The 23,473-nt window shown below is 46.1% G+C and overlaps 1 protein-coding gene across 1 annotated transcript; it reads left to right on the top strand.

Annotated features, from left to right (window-relative positions):
* Positions 1-491: 491 nt before the first annotated feature.
* Positions 492-21,763, top strand: LOC120437308 (tumor necrosis factor alpha-induced protein 2-like; the record flags this gene model as incomplete). Its single annotated transcript, XM_039607868.1, has 9 exons — positions 492-931; positions 5,643-5,854; positions 13,268-13,382; positions 13,602-13,724; positions 13,807-13,901; positions 14,343-14,435; positions 18,517-18,643; positions 19,077-19,226; positions 21,639-21,763. Coding segments are annotated over 9 exons (1,480 nt in total), but the record flags the coding sequence as incomplete, so codon positions are not given.
* Positions 21,764-23,473: the final 1,710 nt, after the last annotated feature.

Below are 23,473 nucleotides of genomic sequence, written 5' to 3'. Positions count from 1 at the left end.
TGACATCCAATCACAATACTTTCACCAGAGCTCCGCCTTCTTGGACAGTCTATTAGTACAGTAACCTCACAGCAACTATACGATTGGTCACATGATCTCATTAAAAATGGTTGAAAAGGGTCCAACAGGACAAACACAGTCCAGAAGTCCAGTTCAGGTGAAGCTAGCTAGCTAACAGCTATAGCCTCCTGTGTCAGTGAAAATAGGCCAAGCCCCTAATAAACAGGTGATGTATAAAGACCCCACCACCCCATTCATGTGCAATGAAGGAGAAGACCAAACTATTTGTTTATCAGGCTGTAAACATGTTTATTTGTGCTGTGAAGTTTTAACATGAGAGTCTATGGGGCTGACTCACTGCTGTTTCTTCTGGACGTCAGAGGAACTGCAGGTGTTTGGTTCACATGAAGAATGAGAGCCAGCAGGACCTGATCTGCTGATGGATTTAGCTCCTGTGGTTTTTTGCTTCTGATACTTTCTGTTCTCTTCAGGGGATGAGGTCGAGCAGGTGCAAGTGGAGCAGGAGGAGCAGCTGGAGGAGTCAAGCAGGAGGCTGATAGAGAGGGAGGAGGACCTGTTCAGACATGACTTGGTCAATGAGGAAGAGGAGGACGAGCTGCACAAAGACTTCAAGGCTCTGCAACTGAAGCTGTGGAAGGCCATCAATGACACCTTCACCCCCTCCTCCACCTCCTCCTCTGCGGGGGAGCTGGGGGTCCTGAGGAGTGCCATGGCGTCCATCCAGCAGCAGGAGGCGCAGGACCGGCGCTGGAGAGACTGTCAGGAGGAGCAAGTCCCAAGATGGCGTCCTCAGAAATGTCTCAGCATCCACAACATACTGCTCCAGAACATGGTGGAGGGCCGAATAAAGGAGGCTGCCGAAGACACCTCGGGAGGAACCGACCGGCTCTCCTCACCTGTGAAGAGACAGGTCAGTCACCTGAGAGGAGGTGTGGGAGGAGCTCTGCTGGTGTTCAGTTTGAGCTGGATGAGAGTTTTGTTTTTGTTTTTGCATTTTATAACAACAAATACAAAAATACAACAACCAAAAACAAGAAGCAAAAAAACCCCCCAAAAGCGAACAAGAAAAAGCAAACAAAAACAAACAAACAAAAGTCAGGTAGACATGTAGGTGCAGAAATTGTCCCATTGTTCTACCGAAGCTTCCGTCACATGATGTTACCTTCTCAACATCTTTTCACAAGTAAAGTTCCCAATCATTCTTTCTTTCCACATTTTAAGCATTTGAGTATGGGTGTCCTTCCAGTATTCCAAAATGACATGGGCACATGGTACCAATGCAGTGCTTAACACTCTAAACTGGTGTTTATTTAATTGTGGCACCTTTCTTTTGTCTCCTAGTAGACACAATTTAGGTGATTTGGGCAAGTTACAAAGTGTCCATCCCTGCATATAATTCAATACAGTGTTCCAAACTGGAAAAACCAGCGGGCATTCCCAGGGGGCATGTATCAAAGTACCTTTGGCTTGTTGGCATTTCCAACACAAGTCCTCTCTACCAACACCCATTCTATACAGCCTTGAAGGAGTATAATACTATCTATTAAGAATTTTGTATTGAATAAATTAACCCTGGCTTCCTAATGTATAATCCATTGTTTGACAATATAGAATCCCATGTACCTTCATCCATTGTACACCCTAGATCCCTTTGGCATATTTTTTCAGGCTCTTATTTATCCATCCATCCTCATCCGCTTTATCCGAGATCGGGTCAGCGGGGCAGCAGCCTAAGCAGAGAAGCCCAGACCTCCCTCTCCCAGCCACCTCCTCCAGCTCATCCGGGGAACACCAAAGGCGTTCCCAGGCCAGCCGAGAGATGTAATCTCTCCAGCGCGTCCTGGGTCTGCCCTGGGCCTCCTCCGGTGGGACATGCCCGAACACCTCACCCAGGAGGCGCCCAGGGGCATCCTTGTCAGATGCCCGAACCACCTCAACTGGCTCCTTTCAATGTGGAGGAGCAGCGGCTCTACTCTGAGCCCCTCCCGGATAGCCGAACCTCTCACCCTATCTCTAAGGGAGAGGCCAGCCACCCTTCGGAGGAAGCTCATTTCTGTCGCTTGTATCCGCGATCTCGTTCTTTTGGTCACTACCCACAGCTCGTGGCCATAGGTGAGGGTCGGGACGTGATCGACCGGTAAATTGAGAGCTTCGCTTTTACACTCAGCTCCCTCTTCACCACGACGGACCGGTGCAGCGTCCGCATCACTGCAGCCGCAGCACCAATCCGTCTGTCGATCTCCGGCTCCTTTCTCCCATCACTTTCGCGAACAAGACCCCGAGATACTTGAACTCCTCCACTTGGGGCAGGAACTCATCCCCGACCCGGAGTGGGCACTCCACCCTTTTCCGGCTGAGAACCATGGCCTCAGATTTGGAGGTGCTGATCCTCATTCCTGCTGCTTCACACTCGGCTGCGAACCGTTCCAGTGCGAGCTGGAGGCCCTCACCCGATGAAGCCAACAGAACCACATCATCCGCAAAAAGCAGAGATGAGATTCTGAGGCCACCGAGTGAAAGCCCTCCGCCACTTGGCTGCGCCTAGAAATCCTGTCCATAAAAATTATGAACAGAATCGGTGATAAAGGGCAGCCTGGCGGAGCCCATCACCCACCGGAAACGAGTCCGACTTATTGCCGGCAATGCGAACCAAACTCTTACAACGGTTGTATAGGGATCGAATGGCCCGTAGCAATGGGCCAGACACCCCATACTCCCGCAACACCTCCCACAGGACACCCGAGGGACACGGTCGAATGCCTTCTCCAAGTCCACAAAACACATGTAGACTGGTTGGGCAAACTCCCATGCACCCTCAAGTATCCTTGAGAGGATAAAGAGCTGGTCCAGTGTTCCGCGACCAGGACGAAAACCGCATTGTTCCTCCTGTATCCGAGGTTCGACTAACGGACGAACTCTCCTTTCCAGCACCCTGGCATAGACTTTCCCAGGAGGCTGAGGAGTGTGATCCCCTGTAGTTGGAACACACCCTCCGGTCTCCCTTCTTAAAGATGGGGACCACCACCCCGGTCTGCCAGTCCAGGGTACTGCCCTGATCTCCACGCAACATTGTAGAGGCGTGTCAACCAGGACAGCCCTACAACGTCCAGAGCCTTCAGGAACTCGGGCGGACCTCATCAACACCAGGGGCTCTGCCACCGAGGAGTTGTTTAACTGCCTCAGTGACCTCGACCCGGAGGTGGCGGGTCATTCCCTCATCCCCAGACTCTGCTTCCTCCTCGGAAGACGTGTCAGTGGGATTAAGGAGGTCCTCAGTATTCCTTCCACCGTCTGACAATTTTCTCAGTCGGCGTCAGCAGCGCACCGCCAGCACTATACACAGTGCAGGTAGAGCACCGCTTTCCCCTCCTGAGACGCCTGACGGTTTGCCAGAATCTCTTCGAGGCAGTCCGAAAGTCTTTTTCCATGGCCTCTCGAACTCCTCCCACACCCGAGTTTTTGCTTCAGCCACTGCCCGAGCCGCATTCCGCTTGGCCTGTCGATACCTGTCAGCTGCCTCTGGAGTCCCACAGGCTAACCAAGCCCGATAGGACTCCTTCTTCAGCCTGGTGGCTCCTTCACCTCTGGTGTCCACCATTTGGTTCGGGATTCCCACCACGGCAGGCACCAACCACCTTGCGGCCGCAGCTCAATGCAGCAGCCGGCAATGGAGACGCTGAACATGGTCCATTCGGACTCAATGTCCCCAGTCTCCCTCGGAATGTTGTTGAAGCTCTGCCGGAGGTGTGCGTTGAAGATCTCGCGGACTGGGGCCTCTGCTAGACGTTCCCAGCACACCCTCACTCACGCGTTTAGGTGCACCGGGTCTGTCCAGCGTCCTCCCCGCCACCTGATCCAACTCACCACCAGGTGGTGATCAGTTGACAGCTCAGCCCCTCTCTTTACCCGAGTGTCCAGAACATATGGTCGCAGGTCTGGTGATACGATTACAAAATCGATCATCGACCTGCGGCCTACAGCATCCTGGTGCCACGTGCACTTATGGACACTCTTATGTTCGAACAAGGTGTTCGTTATGGCCAAACTGTGATTTGCACAGAAGTCCAATAACAAAACACCACTGGGTTCAGATCAGGGAGGCCGTTCCTCCCAATCACGCCCCTCCAGGTCTCGCTGTCGCTACCCACGTGAGCATTGAAGTCTCCCAGCAGGACAACAGAGTCTCCAGGTGGGGCACCTTCCAGCACCCCCCCAGGGACTCTAAGAAGGCTGGGTACTCTGAACTGCCACTCGGCGCATAAGCGCAGATGACAGTCAGGACCCGTTCCCCACCCTGAGGCGCAGGGAACAAACCCTCTCATCCACCGAAAAACCCCAGCGTGCGGCAGCAAGCCGGGGATATCAGAATACCCACCCCAGCCCCGCCTCTCACCAGGGGCAACTCCAGACTGAGACAGAGTCCAGCCCTCTCCAGGAGACTAGTTCCAGAGCCCAAGCCATGCGTGAGGTGAGCCCGACTATATCTAGCCGGTACTTCTCAACCTCACGCACTAACTCAGGCTCCTTCCCCACCAGAGAGTGACATTCCATGACCCTATTGCCAGTCTTGGCAGCCGGGATCGGTCCGCCAGGGCCTCCGCTCCTGGCCGCCGCCCGACACACAATGCACCCGACCCCTATGGCGCCTCCTGCGGGTGGTGGGCCTGCGGGAGGATGGGCCCATGTCTCCTCTTCGGGCTGTGCCCGGCCGGGCCCCATGGACTAAGGCCCGGCCACCAGACGCCGCCCTCGGGCACCCTCCCGGGCCTGGCTCCAGGGCGGGGCCCCGTAACCTATCCCGGGCAGGGTAAACTGTTCCCTCGATGTTCTTTTCATACGGGTCTTCTGAATCGCTCTTTGTCTGGTCCCTCACCCAGGACCAATTTGCCATGGGAGACCCTACCAGGGGGCAAAAGCCCCCAGACAACATAGCCCCTGGGATCCCTGTGACACACAAACCCCTCCACCACGATAAGGTAGCGATTTTTAATCCATGGGCAAATATTATACCATTTCGCAGCTTTGCACAGTGATGGGTGTAACAGCTTGAAATTCTCTATCGGCTACTTTCCTGTCTTATTGTAACTCCTCCTTTTAAACAGTTTCTTATTTGCAAATACTTCCAAAAATGGTCATAACCCTCCAAACGAAACTTATTTTTAATATCCTCATATGACATGAAAACACCCCCCTCAAATAGGTCACTGATACCTCTTCTTAGCCATTGTGTCCAGTAAACAGTCTGCTTACCAAATTTAATTTTAGGATTATACCACTTTTGTACATATGGCACAAGTTTATATTTCTTATGCATCTCCAACCATACCATTTTCGAAAATTTCAAAATAGGATTTTGCGTCTTACCCTCTTTATTTACTTTTTTTGATAAAATATCAATTGGTGTGAATGGAGATGCAAGCTCTTGTTCTATGAAAATCCAATCTATATTGTTTTTCTCTGCCCAATGTTTGCCTAATCTAGCCATTTCAAAAGGATGCTATAATACTCTATATTGGGCAGGACTAGTTCCCCTTCTTGTTTTGGTTGGGACAGTCGATTAATGTTAATAGGGGGTTTGATGAGAGTTTTTACCCTACTTCCTGTTTGATGAACCTGCCCAGGTGTGTCGAGTGGGAAGATGTGTGAAGGAAGACCTGCTGATGGTGGTGAGGAGGGTGAAGAACTGCTACCCTCCCCACATAGACATCATGAACCTCTACGCCGGCCTGTACCATCAGGAGTTCTCGGTCCGCCTCACTCAGCTTACCACTGCAGGGCTGGACGACGATGACTGCAGCTACCTGTTGTCCTGGGTCAACCAGTACTACCCACAGTGAGTCTTGCGGCACCGGGTGTGACAGCTCCACCCACAGGCCAAAGAGCAGAGTGCTGATCACCATAGCAACAACCATAACAACAACCATGAAACAAATCAATGCAAACCTAAACACTTCTACTGAGCTGAACCATGACAGCAGAACCATTACTGCAAAGCCGTTATTGCATAACTGTCACAGCAGAGCCGCTACAGCAGAACCGTCGCAGCAGAACTGTCGCAGCAGAACCGTTACAGCAGAACCATCACAGCAAAACCGTCACAGCAGAAGCATTACAGCAGAGCTGTTACAGCAGAGCCATTATTCCAGAACTGTTTCAGTAGAACCATCACAGCAGAACTGTTACTACAGAGCAGTTACTGCAGAACCGTCATAGCCGAGCCATTACAGCAGAACCATCACTGCAGAACCATCACAGCAGAGCTGTTATTCCAGAATTGTTGCAGTAGAAGCATCACAACAGAGCTGTTACAGTAGAACTATTACAGCAGAACCATTACTGCAGAACGGTTACTGCAAAAACGGTTACAGCAGAACCGTCAGACCAGAGCCGTTATTGCAGAGCCGTTACAGCAGAACTATCACTGCAGAATCGTTAATGCAGAGCCATTACACAGGTCCATCATTGCAGAACCGTCATAGCAGAGCTGTTATTGCAGAACTGTAACAATAGAAGCATCACAGCGGGTCCTGTCTGAGCGTCAGTCCTCTGCCTTACCTGAACACAGCCCTGATTCCTGCTGCACTGTGAAACATCCACAGTTATTTATTTAAACCATCAGCGGGCCAGATTGGACCCTGTAGGTCCCAGTTCTGGTCCACAGGCCTTATCTTTATCCTCTTTATAGTAACCACAGACTAGTTTCTTTTGCATAATCGTATTCTGTCAGGCTCATGCTTATTAATTTGCAGGAGAGAAGTTAGTGTGTGCGAATTATGATCTTTGCTCAGTGTGGTGGTATCCCCGACAATAAGACTTCAGAAAGTATTCTCTCCATGAAGTATAACTTTGGTGTACTTGTAATCAGAATGATCCCAGCAATACGTCACACAGTAAGAACCTGGTCCGCGTTCTGAGGCACTTTGGAACCCACACAGGTGCTGAACTTTGTGAGGTCATCACAACACACAGCAAGAGACAGTCATGCCTTTAAACAAGGTGCACAGGTTTTGGTCCCGTTCAATAGAGGAGTCAGAGTATCCGAACCTGAGGTCAGATTTGTGTTTTAGTACTTTTTATGGTCTTTTTTTCCTCCTCCGTGGAGCACAAACTGCTTTACACAGAAAGGATCAGCTAATTTTACAGGCTGAAGAAACAATAAGAGAATTTAGCAGTTAGGTTAATTTTACTTCAGCAAAAAAAGCCAGAAGCTCTTAACTGCTTACAGTAATTAGCAGGCTGTTATCATGCATTTATGAAGACCAAACACTCAGTTTTATCTCACATCTATAAAGAATCCTTCCAGAAATTCCTGAATCCAGAACAACTTTTGGGTAATCCATCTCCTGTAGAGTGATCATGCTAACAGAACCAGGTACATTGTTTCATTTAATTCAATTCAATTTTATATTTATATCACCAAATCACAACAGTTTCCTCAAGTTAAAAACTCTACAATAATAAAAAGAAAACAGAAAAAAACAACAGTTATATGACTCCGCTTGAGCAAGCGCTTTTTGACAGTGGGAAGGAAAAACTCCCTTTTTAACAGGAAGAAACCTCCAGCAGAACCAGGCTCAGGTACACAGCCATCTGCTGTGACCGGTGGGAGGTTATGGGAGGAAGATAGGACAAAAGACACCCTGTGGGAGAGAGCCAGAGATTAATAACACATAATGATTAACTGCAGAGGTCAATTTTCACATAGAGAGTGGAGACGAAACACTCGGTCCATCACGTCCTGATGCATGCTCAATCATCCAAGTAAGGAAATCCTAAAAGGTTGATTCTGTTGATTTGGATGTTTTCAGTGGCAGAAACGACCTTGTAAACAGTGCATTTGTATAATGACTGAAACTAGCACCATTAACTGTTAAGTCAATTTCTTGATCATTAATATGCAAATTGTCATGACCCTTGATCAACAACCACTGATAAATGGCCATTAGTACCATTCACAGAGAGCTGGGGAATGACTGAACTCACAGCATTGTAAGATGGTGAAAAATGTACACTTAGGCCACCTCCTTGATTCAGAGATGGTCTTTCCCGTTTCACATAAATGGCGTCCTTGACTCGCCGCTCCCTCCCTGTCCAGGATGTGTACATCCTCATTATTAAAAGATTGTCCACTGGCCTGTAGGTGTGAATAGACTGCTGAGTCCTGGCCTGTTGTGCCATCCGCTTTACCTCTTTAGGTTGTTTGGTTTCCCCGATGTATAAATCATGGCAATCCTGGTACTTGGTGGCCCAACACATTCACATTCACCAGGGAGATGCAAAGTGGCAGGTTAGCCTTCTTAAACTGTGAGATTTTCATCAGTAATGAGGGACATTTAAAAGTTGATGTAAACTGTAAACCTACACACACTTTTCAGAATTTAAGGTCTGACTCTCATCATTCACTGGAGCACAAACTGGGTGTCATCAGGACGTTACAACACAGAGTGAACACCATCCCCATAGGCAGAGAGGCCAGGAGTTTGTGTCAGGAGTATCGGAACAGTTGAGACTCTCAACACCACGTCTCTTTGGCTTTTAAACCGCAAACACGCTGCTCCAAAAATTGGTCAAAAGAGAAACAAAGCTATATATTGTATGCTGTTAAGTGCCAGGAGGATTGCCATGATTTATACATTGGGGAAACCAAGCAACCTCTGACTGTCAAAAGGGCCTGGAAGCCTGTATGTAACTGCAGACTCAAGTGCAGAACCAAACGCAGAGACAACAGAGTAAATGTCACACAAACTTTATTGTTTAACAACACCCATGGAGTTTAAAAAATCCTTAACATCAACTCCATTAGCAATAACCCAATCATCCTTAATGGACGTCCTCTGGAGGAAGTACATTCTTTCAACTAGCTTGGCAGCATCATCGACCAGCAAGGTGGAACCGATGCAGATGTCAAGGCAAGGATCAGCAGCGCAAGAGTCGCCTTCATCCAGCTCAAGAACATCTGGCCTTCCAGGGAGCTGACCGAGACTACCAAGATCCGACTGTTCAACTCCAACGTGAAGTCAGTCCTGCTGTACGGGGCTGAAACTTGTAAGACAAACAAACCTCAAACAGAGAAATCCAGACATTCCAGAACAGCTGTCTCAGAAGGATTCTCCACATTCGCTAGCCAGACACCATCAGTAACATTAAACTATGGGAAAGAACCTGTCAACTCCCAGTAGAGGAAACATCAGGAAGAAAAGATGGTTGCTGGGTAGGGCACACTCTACTTGAACCACCAACCAGTATCACTAGGCAGGCTTTCAGGTGGAACCCTCAAGGCAAGCGAAAGAGAGGCCACCAAAGAAACACCTTCCGACGAGACCTTGAGGCAGGAGTAAAAAAGATGGGCTACACCTGGAGCCAACTAGAAAGAATGGCTCAGGAAAGAAATCTCTGGAGCTCTACCTTTCCCTGGGAGGGGTGACGAGTGGTAGTAGTAGTTTATTCTTTGAACATAAACAAAGGGTTAAATTCAACAAGGGACTCATGGCTTGGGGATCTAAGTGGTAGGCATAGGACTTGAGTCGTGGTGTGACAATCTAGCGTGGCAAACTGTGAACAGAGGAGACAGTTAGTTAGTGAGGGTACAAAAGTTATCCAGGAGAGAATGAAGGTTAAGAGAGCACTACTACTGGGCAGGTGGAGTCTGTGATACTTAGAAGGGGAGGTGAAGATCCAGGTGGTGAGCTGAGTATAGTGATGATGGGTTGACCTGAGTTCCAAGGCCCTGTGAAAACCAATGACAGGAGGGTAGGCAGGTGTGGCAGGGAGATCCTTCCAGGGGGACAGAGTGTGAAGCAGCGGCAAGAATCCAGTGAATATAGACCAGCGTCCGGATGGTGAGCACAGCTGAGGCGTGGAGCATGACAAGAGAACTGTATCACAAAGAGAATGAGGTAAGTACACAAATTTCATCATAGAACATGGAAAGAGTGACTCTATTACCAGCGTGGGTAAGTTGACGAACTGGAGATGAAGAGACAGTGACGGTGGTCATAAATACCTAATCCTGGTCATAGATTGCCTGGGATTAGCTCCAGGTGAGTTGGGCAAATGAGGAAATGACAGCTCTGCCCAGGGGTGGACACAGAAGAACATGAATCTCAGCGAAAAATTATCAGCAGGTCACCCGGACCATGACACTAGCTAAGCAGATGGCATAACACAGAAGAGCTAACTCTTAAAGCCAGGTCAGGCCAGTCTATTCACACCTACAGGCCACTGACCAGTCTTTCAATAATGAGGATGTACACATCCTGGACAGGGAGGAACGCTGGTTTGAGCAGGGAGTCAAGGACACCATTTATTTTAAAAGGGAAAGACCATCTCTGAATCGAGGAGGGGGGCCTAAGGGTACATCTGTCACCATCTTACAATGCTATGAGTGCAACCATTACCCAACTCTCTGTGAATGGTACTCATGGCCATTTATCACTGGTTGCTGATCAAGGGTCATGACAATTTGCATATTGATCAAGAAACTGACCTCAAAGCCCATTGTTAGACGGTGGTTCCAATTTAAGTCATTATGCAAATGTACTGTTTATAAGGTTGGAAACCTGCAGTCAGCTGAGACTGAAGTCACTCGAATGAGTGACGAAATGTTTCTCCCACTGATATGGTGGGTTACCTGATCCAGCCGTAGCTATATGCTTTATCAAAAAGGAAAGTTTGAAAACTAGTCTTAAAAGTAGAGATAGTTTCTGTCTCCTAAATCCAAACTGGAAGCTGGTTCCACAGAAGAGGGGCCTGAAAACTGAAGGCTCTGCCTCCTATTCTACTTTTAAATACTATAGTAACAACAAGTAAGCCCATAGTTTGAAGTACAGCAGGGGGTTCCACAACAGATAATTTGCCTCCTATCCTAGAATCCTCCTCTGTCACACCATTCCTCTGCATGTCCTCCTTCACTACATCCTCCTCTGAAGTATTGCTCTTCTCCTTCTGCCAGGTAACTGTATCTTCATCCTCCACGCTCCCTCCTCTCCACATGCTCAATCCAGCTCATGTCTGATCCTGTCTATACTGCTCTCTGAAAATCTTCACCTCTGTCTCCTGTCTTTTTGTCAGTACCACTGTCTCCAAACCATAGGTAGCCAAGTACAGGATAGGGTAGGGGATGTTAAAGTAAAATGGAGAGAATGGGCCAATAGCTAGATTCGTAGGAGGGCTAAGTTGAGTTGCGCGGAAAAGAATGACTAGAGTTACAGGTAAAGTTGCTTTGAATTGTATTGAACTATGTAACAACAATTAAACAGCACTTCATAAACAGGAATAAAAACATAAAATAAAATACAATAACAGCAATAATAATGATAACTAGAATCCTATCTGAGCTCAGATATGTCAATCTTGCCAGCTTAATAGTCAGTGTTCAGTCAACTCAAATCCAAAAGGTCAAAAGTCTGTGATTAGTGCGATTTCGTTCTACTGCACTGTTGCAATTGTTCGTGAGAGAAGAGCAACCTGCCCTTCTGGGCCAACTCGGAATGGCTATGGTTCGGTTCAAAGGGAACAGTTTGCCATCTTCCTCGTCAGGAAGAAATCCAGGTCTCACGATCCCACAAAAAAACCTAGCCCTTAAACAACAGGGCCATTACTAGTTCACATTCTAGTGATATATATGGCCATATGTAAATAATGTAAGTGCTATAACAAAACAAGCACAAAACATTGTTTCATTTCTAATCATAGTCTTTACAGTGCATCTTAATCATGAATGCAATCTTTAAATCACAATCAGCTTATTTTATCATCAAGGTGCACATTTCGATCAGAAATCATAAATAAACCATGAACTATGGTAGATTATTTTTCCCAGTACTGCCCCTTTAACTGAATTACAGGAGCATTGCTTTGCACTGCATAGCAATGAAGCAATATGTTAATTACACTCAATGTACAAAATCAAATTACCAAAAAATATACAAAAGCCCACAGGCTGTAATTTTACAGTGTGTGGTAAGGCATTGGCAAAATAAGAATATGGAGAGACATCAATACAGTGCTGCTCAAGCATCAAATGTAACAGGGAAATAAAATAGATTTATAACCTTTAACTCCCAGTAGAGGAAGAATCAGGAAGAAAAGAAGGTGCTGGGTAGGGCACACTCTACATCAGGGGTGGGCAATCTCATTCCACGAGGGCCGGTGTCCCTGCAGGTTTTAGATGTGTCCTCGAACCAACACAGCTGATTTAAATGGCTAAATTAGCTCCTCAACATGTCCTGAAGTTCTCCAGAGGCCTGGTAATGAACTAATCATGTGATTCAGGTGTGTTGACCCAAGGTGAGATCTAAAACCTGCAGGGACACTGGCCCTCGTGGACTGAGATTGCCCACCCCTGCTCTACATGAACCACCAACCAACATCACTAGGCAGGCTCTCAGGTGGAACCCTCAAGGCAAGCGAAAGAGAGGCCACCAAAGAAAGACCTTCCGACTTTTTAGCTTCAAGGTTAGCTTAACAGCTTCTGACTTACCGCGATGTTTCCAAAGTCCAACATGTTCACAACAAATCAGGTCCGTTTCTCCAAGGTCCTTGCAGATCTCCAGTATGGATATTTGCTCAATTTATCAAGTTTATTGTTGTTTTCCAGCAATTAGCTCGGCGGAAAATAATCAGCAGTGGTCTCATGCACGTCCGTTTCTCTCTCTGTGTCTGAGCACACGTGATGGTACAGAGCAGGGGAAGGCGGGGCTTGTTCCTTCTTAACCAGCAGGGGTGTCAAATATACTCTTTGGGGTTTTATTCTTATATTTATATTATTTATCTTTTATTATTGATTTAGATTAGCTCAACTCAGTGATTAACAGAGTAATGATGAGTCACAATTAACAATAACAATGTTGTAGTGCATTACTGAGTCTTGTAAAACTCACTAGGTTACACATACATCATATAAACACTCAGATATGCTCAATATGTTTGTAGCCCCTCCCACAGTCGCCTCTGTTAGGCGGCTGGTTTCTGGAACCTGTCTAAGGACTGGGACAGGGCTTTCCTTTAGTGCAGAGTTGGTGTGGAGCCAACTGGTCAATTTGGTTGGTGTGTGTACACTCGTTATTCATAGACACCAGGTCTTTGAATAACGAGTGTAGAGGAACTTTGTAGACTGTCCATAGGCTCCTGCTGTTAGTCTTTTCCTTTTGTTCATTCTTCTGTTATTCACATTAGTATTTGTGTACTTTTGCAATGCCAGAGTTGACGAGTGGTGTAATATCGAATGTCTGTTGTTTCATTGCAGTGAAATCCTGGAACATACAGAGCTGGATGGACAGATAAAGGTGCCCTGTCTGGGTTCTCTGCTGCCGCAAGATGAGCTGAAGCGGCTGGAGGAGCAGTACCTGACCCACAAAGAGGTAAAGAGCAGCAGGTACTGATGCTGCTGTCGGGTCAACTCAGCTCTTTGTCACCATGTTAAAACTGTTGAGGGTGGCCATCACTCTTTAGCTTCTCGCTTCGGCCTGATGGTCGTCTTTCTGCTGGGGTGGTTACATAGATAACCCCGTTTCTATGATAACTCGACAGCGTCTGATTATAATTCGTAGAACAAATGTGAAGTGAAACGTTTTCTTCAGGAAAAGGTGAAGCTGTGGCTGAACACTGCCCTGAAGAAGGAACAGGAGAACTGGCTGAGTGGAAGGACACCCGAGATCATCGATGGTTATTACTTCAGTCCTCTGGCTGTAGACGTCATACAGGTGAGGCTCAGGTGAGACCCGTTGTGCAGGTGAGGCTCGGTCTGTGTTAAGTTGATTAGTGTTGTGATGTTTGTGTTTTCAGGTGATGACCGGTTCCCTGTCTGAGTTCAGCTGTGCCATCAAAGACCAGAGAAAAGTTCAGAGGCTCACAGTTCAGCTGGAGAACTTCCTGTACAGGTACAGTCGTACTATCTGGTTTGCTAATCTTGAACTAACTTTTTATGTTATGGCGTCATTCCCCCCATGCTCACTGAATATTTACTGCAAATATATAACTTAGTGCTGTCAGCGCTAATCTCGTTAAAATGACGTTAACGCCATAACCGCATTAACACAGGCAAATCTCCATTAGCGAGTTAACGCGGATCGCCCCGTGCAAGGGCTGTACTTTCCACTTTTAATAAAAATGGTACAGCTCAGCAATAAATTGTTCCACAACCTTATTTAAATAAAATTTTTCATAAAGCCTTCACTGCTTGTTCACATTTTCCATATTAAAATTAATCTTCAGTCAATATTTGAAGTCTGGTTTTCACCTGAAAAAATGCAGACATGTAAATGACGTCTGACTGACACCCAGATGTGTAACAGATGTGTGTGTGTGTGTGTGTGTTTCAGCTATGTGAAGTGTGTGGAGGAGTTTGTGAAGGGAAACCATGGTAATGTCCGCTCGGTGGTCAAAGCTCAGCTGGTCTGCGAGCAGCAGCTCAGGTGAGGTCACCTGTTCAGTTCTCAGACATCTGAGTCTTTGAAAGTCTTCCAAACATAGTGGACTAGATCACATGACCTGTCTAAGGACCAAGGATAGAGGAGGATTAGATCTACCTAACTTTCAACATTACTTCTTAGCCAACAGGCTTCAATTTATCTCAGGATGGCTAAAACATCATCATCATCATCATAGTTTATTTAGGTAAAACATACCTATGAAGGTATGTTTTACCTTCTAACATACCTTCTTAGGTATGGAGATTTCAGACCATTTATCAGCCCAAAAATCAAACGACATGAATGCTTTAAAAGCGTCAACATCAGCTCTTCTCTGACAGCATGGTGGGAGTTTCTAAAATTGATGGAGTCTTCATTAATCCCATGCAAACGTACACCTATCTGGAACAACACTGACATATTGCAAAACAATAATATGATTAACTTTCCAGATTGAAGTTGTAAAGGAATCACATACTTAGAACATATATTAGAAGGAATAGAATTTATTCCGTTTGACAGACTAGTTACACAATATGGGATCAATAAGAAAGATTTTTAGAATATCAACAAATTAAATCCATAGTAAAAAAGAAATTTAAACCCAGTCAAGTCGAATTACAAATACCACCACGTGTGGTACAGTTTCTTACTCTTAAAACCCCCCAAATTACTGTTCAAAATATACAGAATGCTTTCTAAAACAAATGAATCAATATTACTTCCTATTGCAAAATGGGAAGCGGATTTATCAGTCAACTTAGACTAAAACTTCTGGTCTCAGGTATGCATAAAAACCTTTCATTTAATTAGAAATCCCAGTCTGCAATTAATTCAATACAAAATATTACATAGAGTAATAGCCCACAAGGTTTTCACTGCCCTATGCATTCCCAAAAATCAGTCCTCATGAACTCGAAAAATAAAAATAATCTTAATTCTAACCAATAGAATAGAATAGAGAAGAGAATAAACCAGCTTTTCTCCACAGAACCACCCAAGGTGTACTCTCAGTGGCAGGGGAACAATATGAGAACAGGATCACCAAGGCTGGAGACGGAACAATACTGGAAGAGCATATGGGAGAAGAAGGACGCAGCCCATAACGGCAATGCTCAGTGGCTAGTGGCTCTGAGGGCAGACCACAGTAACCTCCCTAAACAGGGTCCAGTAACCATCACAGTGGTAGACATCCAAGAAAGGGTCTCCAATATGAAGAGTTGGACAGCACCAGGCCCCGACGTGGTTCACGCCTACTGGCTAAAGAAGCTGACTGCACTCCATGAGTGTCTGGCAGCACAAATGAACCAGCTGCTAGTTGTCCGGCCTTCGGTTACCCAGAATGGCTAACTGAAGGCCGGACAGTCCTGATCCTGAAGGACCCCCAGAAGGGACCGGTCCCCTCCAACTACCAACCAATAACCTGCCTCAGCACCACGTGGAAGCTTCTGTCAGGCATCATAGCAGCTAAGATGAACAGGCACATACATACTCAATACATGAGTGGGGCACAGAAAGGGATGGGCAAGAATACCAGAGGCGCAAAACACCAGCTACTGGTAGACCGAACAATCAGCCGAGACTGCAAGACCAGACTGACCAACCTGTTCACTGCCTGGATTGATTACAAGAAGGCCTATGACTCAATGCCCCACACCTGGATCTAGAACTGTACAAGATCAACAGGACCCTAAAAACCTTCATCAGGAACTCAACAGGGATGTGGCGTACAACACTAGAGGCCAACTTCAAGCCCATAACACAAGTCACCATCAAGGGCGGGATCTACCAAGGAGATGCTCTGTCCCCACTGCTGTTCTGCATAGGCCTGAATCCCCTCAGTGAGATCATTGACAAGACTGGCTACGGATACCGACTACGGAATGGAACAGTTGTCAGCCACCTCCTGTACATGGATGACATCAAGCTGTATGCCAAGAGTGAACAAGACACCAACTCACTGATCCACACCACCAGGATATACAGCAATGATATGGGAATGTCATTTGGACTGGAGAAGTGTAGTCGAATGGTAACAAAGAGAGGGAAGGTAGTCAGAACTGAGGGGATCGAACTACCAGGAGGCAACATTGCAGACATAGAGCACAGTTACAAGTACCTGGGGATCCCACAGGCAAATGGGAACCATGAAGAGGTCGCTAGAAAAGCTGCAACCACCAAGTACCTGCAGAGGGTCAGGCAAGTCCTGAGGAGTCAGCTGAACGGTAAGAACAAGATCTGGGCCATCAAGACCTACGCCCTGCCCATGATCAGGTACCCGGCTGGGATTATAAACTGGCCAAAGGAGGAGATAGAAGCCACTGACATCAAGACAAGAAAGCTCCTGACCATGCATGGAGGGTTTCACCCCAAGTCCAGCACCCTGAGGCTCTACACTAAGCGGAAGGAAGGAGGCCGGGGACTGGTGAGTGTCAGCACCACGGTCCAGGATGAGACAACCAACATCCACGAATACATCACGAAGATGGCCCCAACTGACAGGATGCTCAGTGAATACCTCAGGCAGCAGAAACCCAAGAAAGAGGAGGAAGGCGAGGAACCATCATGGAAGGACAGGCCCCTGCACGGTATGTACCACCGGCAGATAGTGGAGGTGGCTGATATCCAGAAATCCTACCAGTGGTTGGACAAAGCTGGACTGAAAGACAGCACAGAGGCACTAATCATGGCAGCACAGGAACAAGCTCTGAGCACAAGATCCATAGAGGCTGGGGTCTATCACACCAGGCAAGACCCCAGGTGCAGGCTGTGTAAAGATGCCCCTGAGACAATCCAGCACATAACAGCAGGGTGCAAGATGCTAGCAGGCAAGGCATACATGGAACGCCATAACCAAGTGGCCGGCATAGTATACAGGAATGTCTGTGTCGAGGTTAACCTGGAAGTCCCGAGGTCAAAATGGGAGACGCCCCCAAGGAGAATGACCGAGCTAAGATCCTGTGGGACTTCCAGATACAGAAGGACAAAAAGGTGGTGGCTAACCAACCGGACATAGTGGTGGTAGACAAACAGAAGAAGACGGCCGTAGTGATAGATAGCGGTTCCCAATGACAGCAACATCACAAAGAAGGAACACGATAAGCTTGAGAAATACCAAGGACTCAGAGAAGAGCTTGAGAAAATGTGGAGGGTGAAGGTAACTGTGGTCCCCGTGGTAATCGGAGCACTAGGTGCAGTGACTCCCAAGCTAGGCGAGTGGCTCCAGCAGATCCTGGGAACAACATCGGAGATCTCTGTCCAGAAGAGCGCACTCCTAGGAACAGCTAAGATACTGCGCAGGACCCTCAAGCTCCCACGCCTGTGGTAGAGGACCCGAGCTTGAAGGATAGACCACCCGTGGGGGCGAGCGGGGGATTTATTTTTTTGTACATATATATAATGTTTCTTTGCCCCCCCCCTTTGTTGTGCCCTTTATCACTGTTCCTCTTCCCAGCTGTTTTTCTTTCCCTCCCTCCCCCTCTTTCTTTCTCCCTTTCCTTTCCCCCAGTCATGTCTGTCCCGTATGTAACAACTGAAAATAAAATAAATAAACAATAAAAACAAAGGTCAATCAAATGGACCAATACGGCAAGGCTGGGATGGTCCACTTGGTATAGTAAATCCATTGGGCATCTTTCTTGGCCTTTAGACAATAATTCTAATGGCAAAAGAACCAAACGGGACAGGTGGCAAAAAAAAAAAAAAAAAAAAAAGAACGCATGACCTCGATCACATGACCTGCAGATCTGATAGCACTGATAGAGAGAGTTAACCATTTTGTCTTTCTACAGCAGAGACATGCTTATATTTAATGTTAGAGTCATCCATTGCTTTTATTTCAGACACAGAAAATAAAGAATTACATTTCATATGTGTCCACAGGAGACTGCCTCACATTTAAACTGTGGAGGACTCACAGAGGAAACAAAAATAAAAACTTTATCATGACGTTACAGCCTGACTTCTTCCTACTTGTTATCTTTATTGGTCTGTTTTTAACATTGAATCGTTTTATTGTTGCTGTTTTGGCGAGCTGTGTGATCATGAGCTCTGCTGCTGACTGCTTCTCTCTGCTTGTCTTTAGGGATTACATCACAGCTGAAACAGGAAATCTGTCTGAGGAGCAGAAGCACGGCTGTCTGAATGCACTGTCTGCCCTGAGGGATTGTGGGTACAGGTATCTCACCTGTCCTCTTCACGTTAAACTGAAGGTACGAATTCTGTACTGCAGTAGTAATATTCAGAAACATGCACATTAAGAGAAGTCCTTAAATCAAATCCTCCTGGAAATCCCGTCACAGAGGTTTTCAGAGTGTTTTCGTGAAACGTTGCATTATTCACCTGAAGCTTGTTCTGATAAACGTCTTTTTGTCGCTAAGAGCAGTGCTCACGTCTCACGGTTTGAAGATCTGAAAGTTTCATGTTTACTGCCTTTATTTCTGGAAATGACAGAAGGTGTGTTGGAGTCAGCTGTGGACGCCACGATGGCTGAATGGCTCACTTCCTCTCGTTGACTTGCTCCTGGACTCTCTGAGCCAACAGCTGGTCGACCTGACTGACCTGAAACCAGTCTGCAGAGAGGTGAAAAGCCTTCATACCTGTGCATCTGTCTGCACACCTGTCTGTATGTGTGTGTGTCTGCAGTTGCTCCTTTGTGACCTGCATCAGGATGTGGTCCTTAAGTATGTGAAGAGGATGATGAAGACTAAGATGAAGAGCAAGGAGCAGCAGACTGCCGGAGCTCAGCGGATGATTGAAGACGCCAAAAAGATCAACAGCTTCTTCTCAGAGAAGGTGAGACAGGTGCACCCTCACATAGGTGTGTGCTCACCACCAGAGCTGTCTCAGTTAGGCTACGTTCACACTGCAGGTCTTAATGCTCAATTCCGATTTTTTGATCAAATCCGATTTTTTTGTCTGCTTGTTCACACTACACATAAAATGCGACATCAAACGCTCTCCAGTGTGAACGCTCAAAGCGGCCCGCATGCGCAAAAGAAGATGTCACACACAACTCGCTCTGTTTAGACCCAGAGCAAACAATATTGTTTGACTGATTGCCCTTAATATAAAGACTTGGACTTTATGTTTCCAGATTTTTGCTTTAAGTTATTTTGTTATTTACATAATAATGTAGATGACCTAATAATGATCCTTTTGCTGTTTTAGAGGAGCGGTGCTTCAAAGGATAGTTGCAGATTTCTGTCAGAATCTGCAGAACATACAGTAAAAATAAAATGTTCACATTTCTCCAACGTTGTCTTCCCAACAGTTTCACCGGATGGTAGGAAATCGTTCGCGATGTCCCTATCGGGCGCTTCTCTGGCGCTGATAATTGGCGTCTGTCTTGTGTCAGTGACGTAAAGACGGATTTAATGCGACTTGACCGTTCACACAGCAGTCGCTTTCTAAAACATCGGATATGTATCGGATTCAGTACCACATACGAAAGTGACCCAGATCGGTTTGAAAATATCGGTTTGTGCCGTTCACACTGTCATACCAAGATCGGATACGGGTCGCATAGGGGCGAAAAAATCGGATTTGATGCGCTTTCGCCTGCAGTGTGAACGTAGCCTTAGTTCACTCTTCAGTTAGTAATACTGTGATAGTACTGCGGTACTGTTAATGCATTAAGGCGTCTGGGAAGGATCTCAAAACTGGATGGCATACAGTTGGTGTCATAAGCCCCGGCCTCTGTTCAAAGATGGTCATTCACTGCGGACATAGATGGCTTCTTTCACTCCTCTGTCAAACCATCTGTCTTTTTGAGACCACACCCACTCACATCCTGGGCCATTTGACCTCAGTAAGTCACATGATAGGGTGGGGCAAGGTCTCATAAAGGGTTCACCCGAAACCTTGGCTCATTGTGACCCACACCTGTTTTCACACCTTGGCTCGTGTGATTAGGCAGAGGATCAATAGGGGGTCCATGACCCTTTTAGGGACACTCCGATGGGGCTTAAAAATCTGTGACTCCACCATTTGCTCTTAGAACTGAAGAAGCTTCTTGGATGAAACATCTTTAAGAAACTTAAAGAAGCCCAGATGCTTTTTTTTTTCAAGCTCCTTAGGCCAAGAAGTAAAATTATTAACAAGATAATCAGCCTCTGTTAGAGTAGCGTTCAGGTAGCTGTTCTGTGGTACAGAACATGATAACAGTGGGGTGCATTATATTCTTAAACTTAGTTACAGCACTTAGTTACATACAGCACTTTCAGAAAAACATCTACTGTGATGAAATCGACTCCCCACTGCTGTGTCAATTATTGTAAATTTAAATGTTATCAGGAAATGATCATTTTCAGGAAACACTGTTAAATGTTCAGTTTCTATGCCATATGTTAAAACAACATCTAGAGTGTGATTAAATTGGCGGGTGGGTTTTTTTTTTTTTACATTTAATGACAGATTAAATTCAGTGTTGAGGTTGTCATTTTTAGCATCTACGTGGATGTTAAAATCGCCCACAATAATTATTGTGGCATGCAGAGGAATTTTAGCAAGGAAGCTCTACAGAAAGTTGGAGCTTGCTGTTCAACCCCAAGCTGGTAGTGGGAGCTCTTTATTAAACACTTGCCGGTGCTACAGTGTGCCTCAAGGGTCAACAACAGCACAACAGAACTCACTCATGGTACATCACTCTCTCTACAAAACAACAGCTGTCAGTGACTCTGCACCGCAGCATAAACACAACATTCAAGATAACAGTTAAAAGTAACATAACCATAAACAATAAAGCAAGAAGATCTAAACAGCAGCACATGTCCCAAGGCATGATGGGAGAGAACTAGCTGCTCCCCCAACACGCCACATTATTTTATCTGAGCTGAGCACTAAATCAGATAAAAAGTCTGAGAATTTTGGGAGGGTTAATAAATTTGGCCAGATTTCTAGAAATGAAAGCTGCTCCACCCAAAGTGGGATGGATGCCGTCCCCAGAAAGTTTTCCAATTATCTATAAAGGGCACATCGTTTTTTGGACAGCTCTCCTGTGAACATCACTGAATCAGAATAATTCATTTATTTGCAGAACAGATAAAGTAGGAGGATACATTGGTGTAACAAGGAGAAACAAAAAGGAAGCCATTGGATTGTTGAGTAAGGACAGTGAGCGATGACGTGCATACTGTCACATTTAGAGTCAAGGCAGTTTTTTTCTTGCAGTACTGAGAGAACTGACAGTGTATTGTTTTACCTCAGGGCTGCAGCAAGGCCTCGTGGCTCTTCGAGATAGTATGCAAACTTGCAGAGGTCCTCCGTCTGCAGGATCCTGCCAGCATTCAGCTGGAGCTCGTCACTCTGGCCCGGAACTTCCCCGACCTCAGGTACTACACAATTCATTAAAATACACATTAAATTATGTCACAAAGCACTTCAGACTACTTTAAAGTATCTCAAAGTATGTCAGAAAATACTTTAAATAACTTTTGAAATTTGAAAAGTACTTTGACATCGTTAATAGCCAGATTCTTCCTGTTAGCAAATGGTGAAATGATGACAAATGCTGGTTTGTTGTATTGATGATAGTACTCGGAGATGTTGAGCTGAACATGATATTTGACTGGTTCATTGTGTTGTGTCTGAGTCACTACTCATTCAGACTGTCACCCATCTAATCAGGCGGCTGCTGGTGATGTCACCTGGTTAACATTCAGGTCATGTTGTTTCATGTTCTTTCCTGATGAATGAAGCTGAGTGGAAGAAAACAACTGAGCGAGCAGCCAAAGCTTTCTTCACTCATTTGTCCAAACACAGAGATTATAAAAACCACGTCCACCGACACGTTTAATGAAATAACAAAGAGCAGCAAGCATGAGATGAGGATTAGAACCATCAATAGAGCTTTCAATGCAGGATTCAGTTTCCCTGCTTTAATCTTTGCTGCGGTGGGAGGTCCTGCTGGGTCCCCTTCATGCTCACAACTTATGTAAGGCCTCAGCCTGCAGACCTTCCTCTGAGTCTGCACAGATCACGCTGGCTGAGTTTCCCCTGAGCCATCAACCCGACTCCCCTCCTCATCCCTTGTGATCTGCACATGTTGTATTCAGGGCAGAGCGGCAGTAATTAGGGCCCGAGCACCGAGAGTGCGAAGGCCCTATTGTATCTGCTCTGTTTATTATTATTATTATTATTATTATTAGGGCCCGAGCACCGAGAGTGCGAAGGCCCTATTGTATCTGCTCGTTTCTTATTAGGGCCCGAGCACCGAGTGCGAAGGCCTTATTGTATCTGCTCCGTTTCTTATTATTAGGGCCCGAGCACCGAGAGTGCGAAGGCCCTATTGTATCTGCTCCGTTTCTTATTAGGGCCCGAGCACCGAGAGTGCGAAGGCCTTATTGTATCTGCTCCGTTTCTTATTATTAGGGCCCGAGCACCGAGAGTGCGAAGGCCCTATTGTATCTGCTCCGTTTCTTATTATTATTATTATTATTAGGGGCCGAGCACTGAGAGTGCGAAGGCCCTATTGTATCTGCTCCGTTTCTTATTAGGGCCCGAGCACAAAAGTCTGAGGCCCTATTATATCTGCTTTGTTTCTTCTTCTTCTTATTATTATTATTATTATTATTATTATTATTATTATTTCGGCAAATGAATCGGCCTTTTGAGGGCCTAAACATGCTCAAAAACTCATGAAATTTTGCACACGCGTCAGGTCTGGTGAAAATTTACGTATTTTAATGTCCATAGACATGTCCAGGGAAAATTGGCTCAGTAGCGCCACCTAGAAAAATGAGAAACGAGCCCCGAGATGGGTATGACCTACATGTTTAAAACTCCGAACACATATCGAACGTTCGGAGACGCACAAAAAGTCTATTATGGCCATGTCCTAAACCAAACAGGAAGTCCGCCATTTGGAAGTGAAGGTGACATTTTGGCTCTAATTTTGCCATTTCCATGCCTCGAACTTTTTCGAACTCCTCATTGGAATTTAATTGTACAAGCTTCATATTTGGTCAGTGTCAACTACACACCTGGGCCATGTTAAATTGCGGAGCTTTTGAGTTTTCGGGATACGGTGAGGCCGTGGCGCC

The sequence above is a fragment of the Oreochromis aureus genome, unplaced genomic scaffold, assembly GCF_013358895.1.
Source record: "Oreochromis aureus strain Israel breed Guangdong unplaced genomic scaffold, ZZ_aureus HiC_scaffold_68, whole genome shotgun sequence".
NCBI lineage: Eukaryota > Metazoa > Chordata > Actinopteri > Cichliformes > Cichlidae > Oreochromis > Oreochromis aureus.
This window is presented reverse-complemented; position numbering and strand designations above follow the sequence as displayed.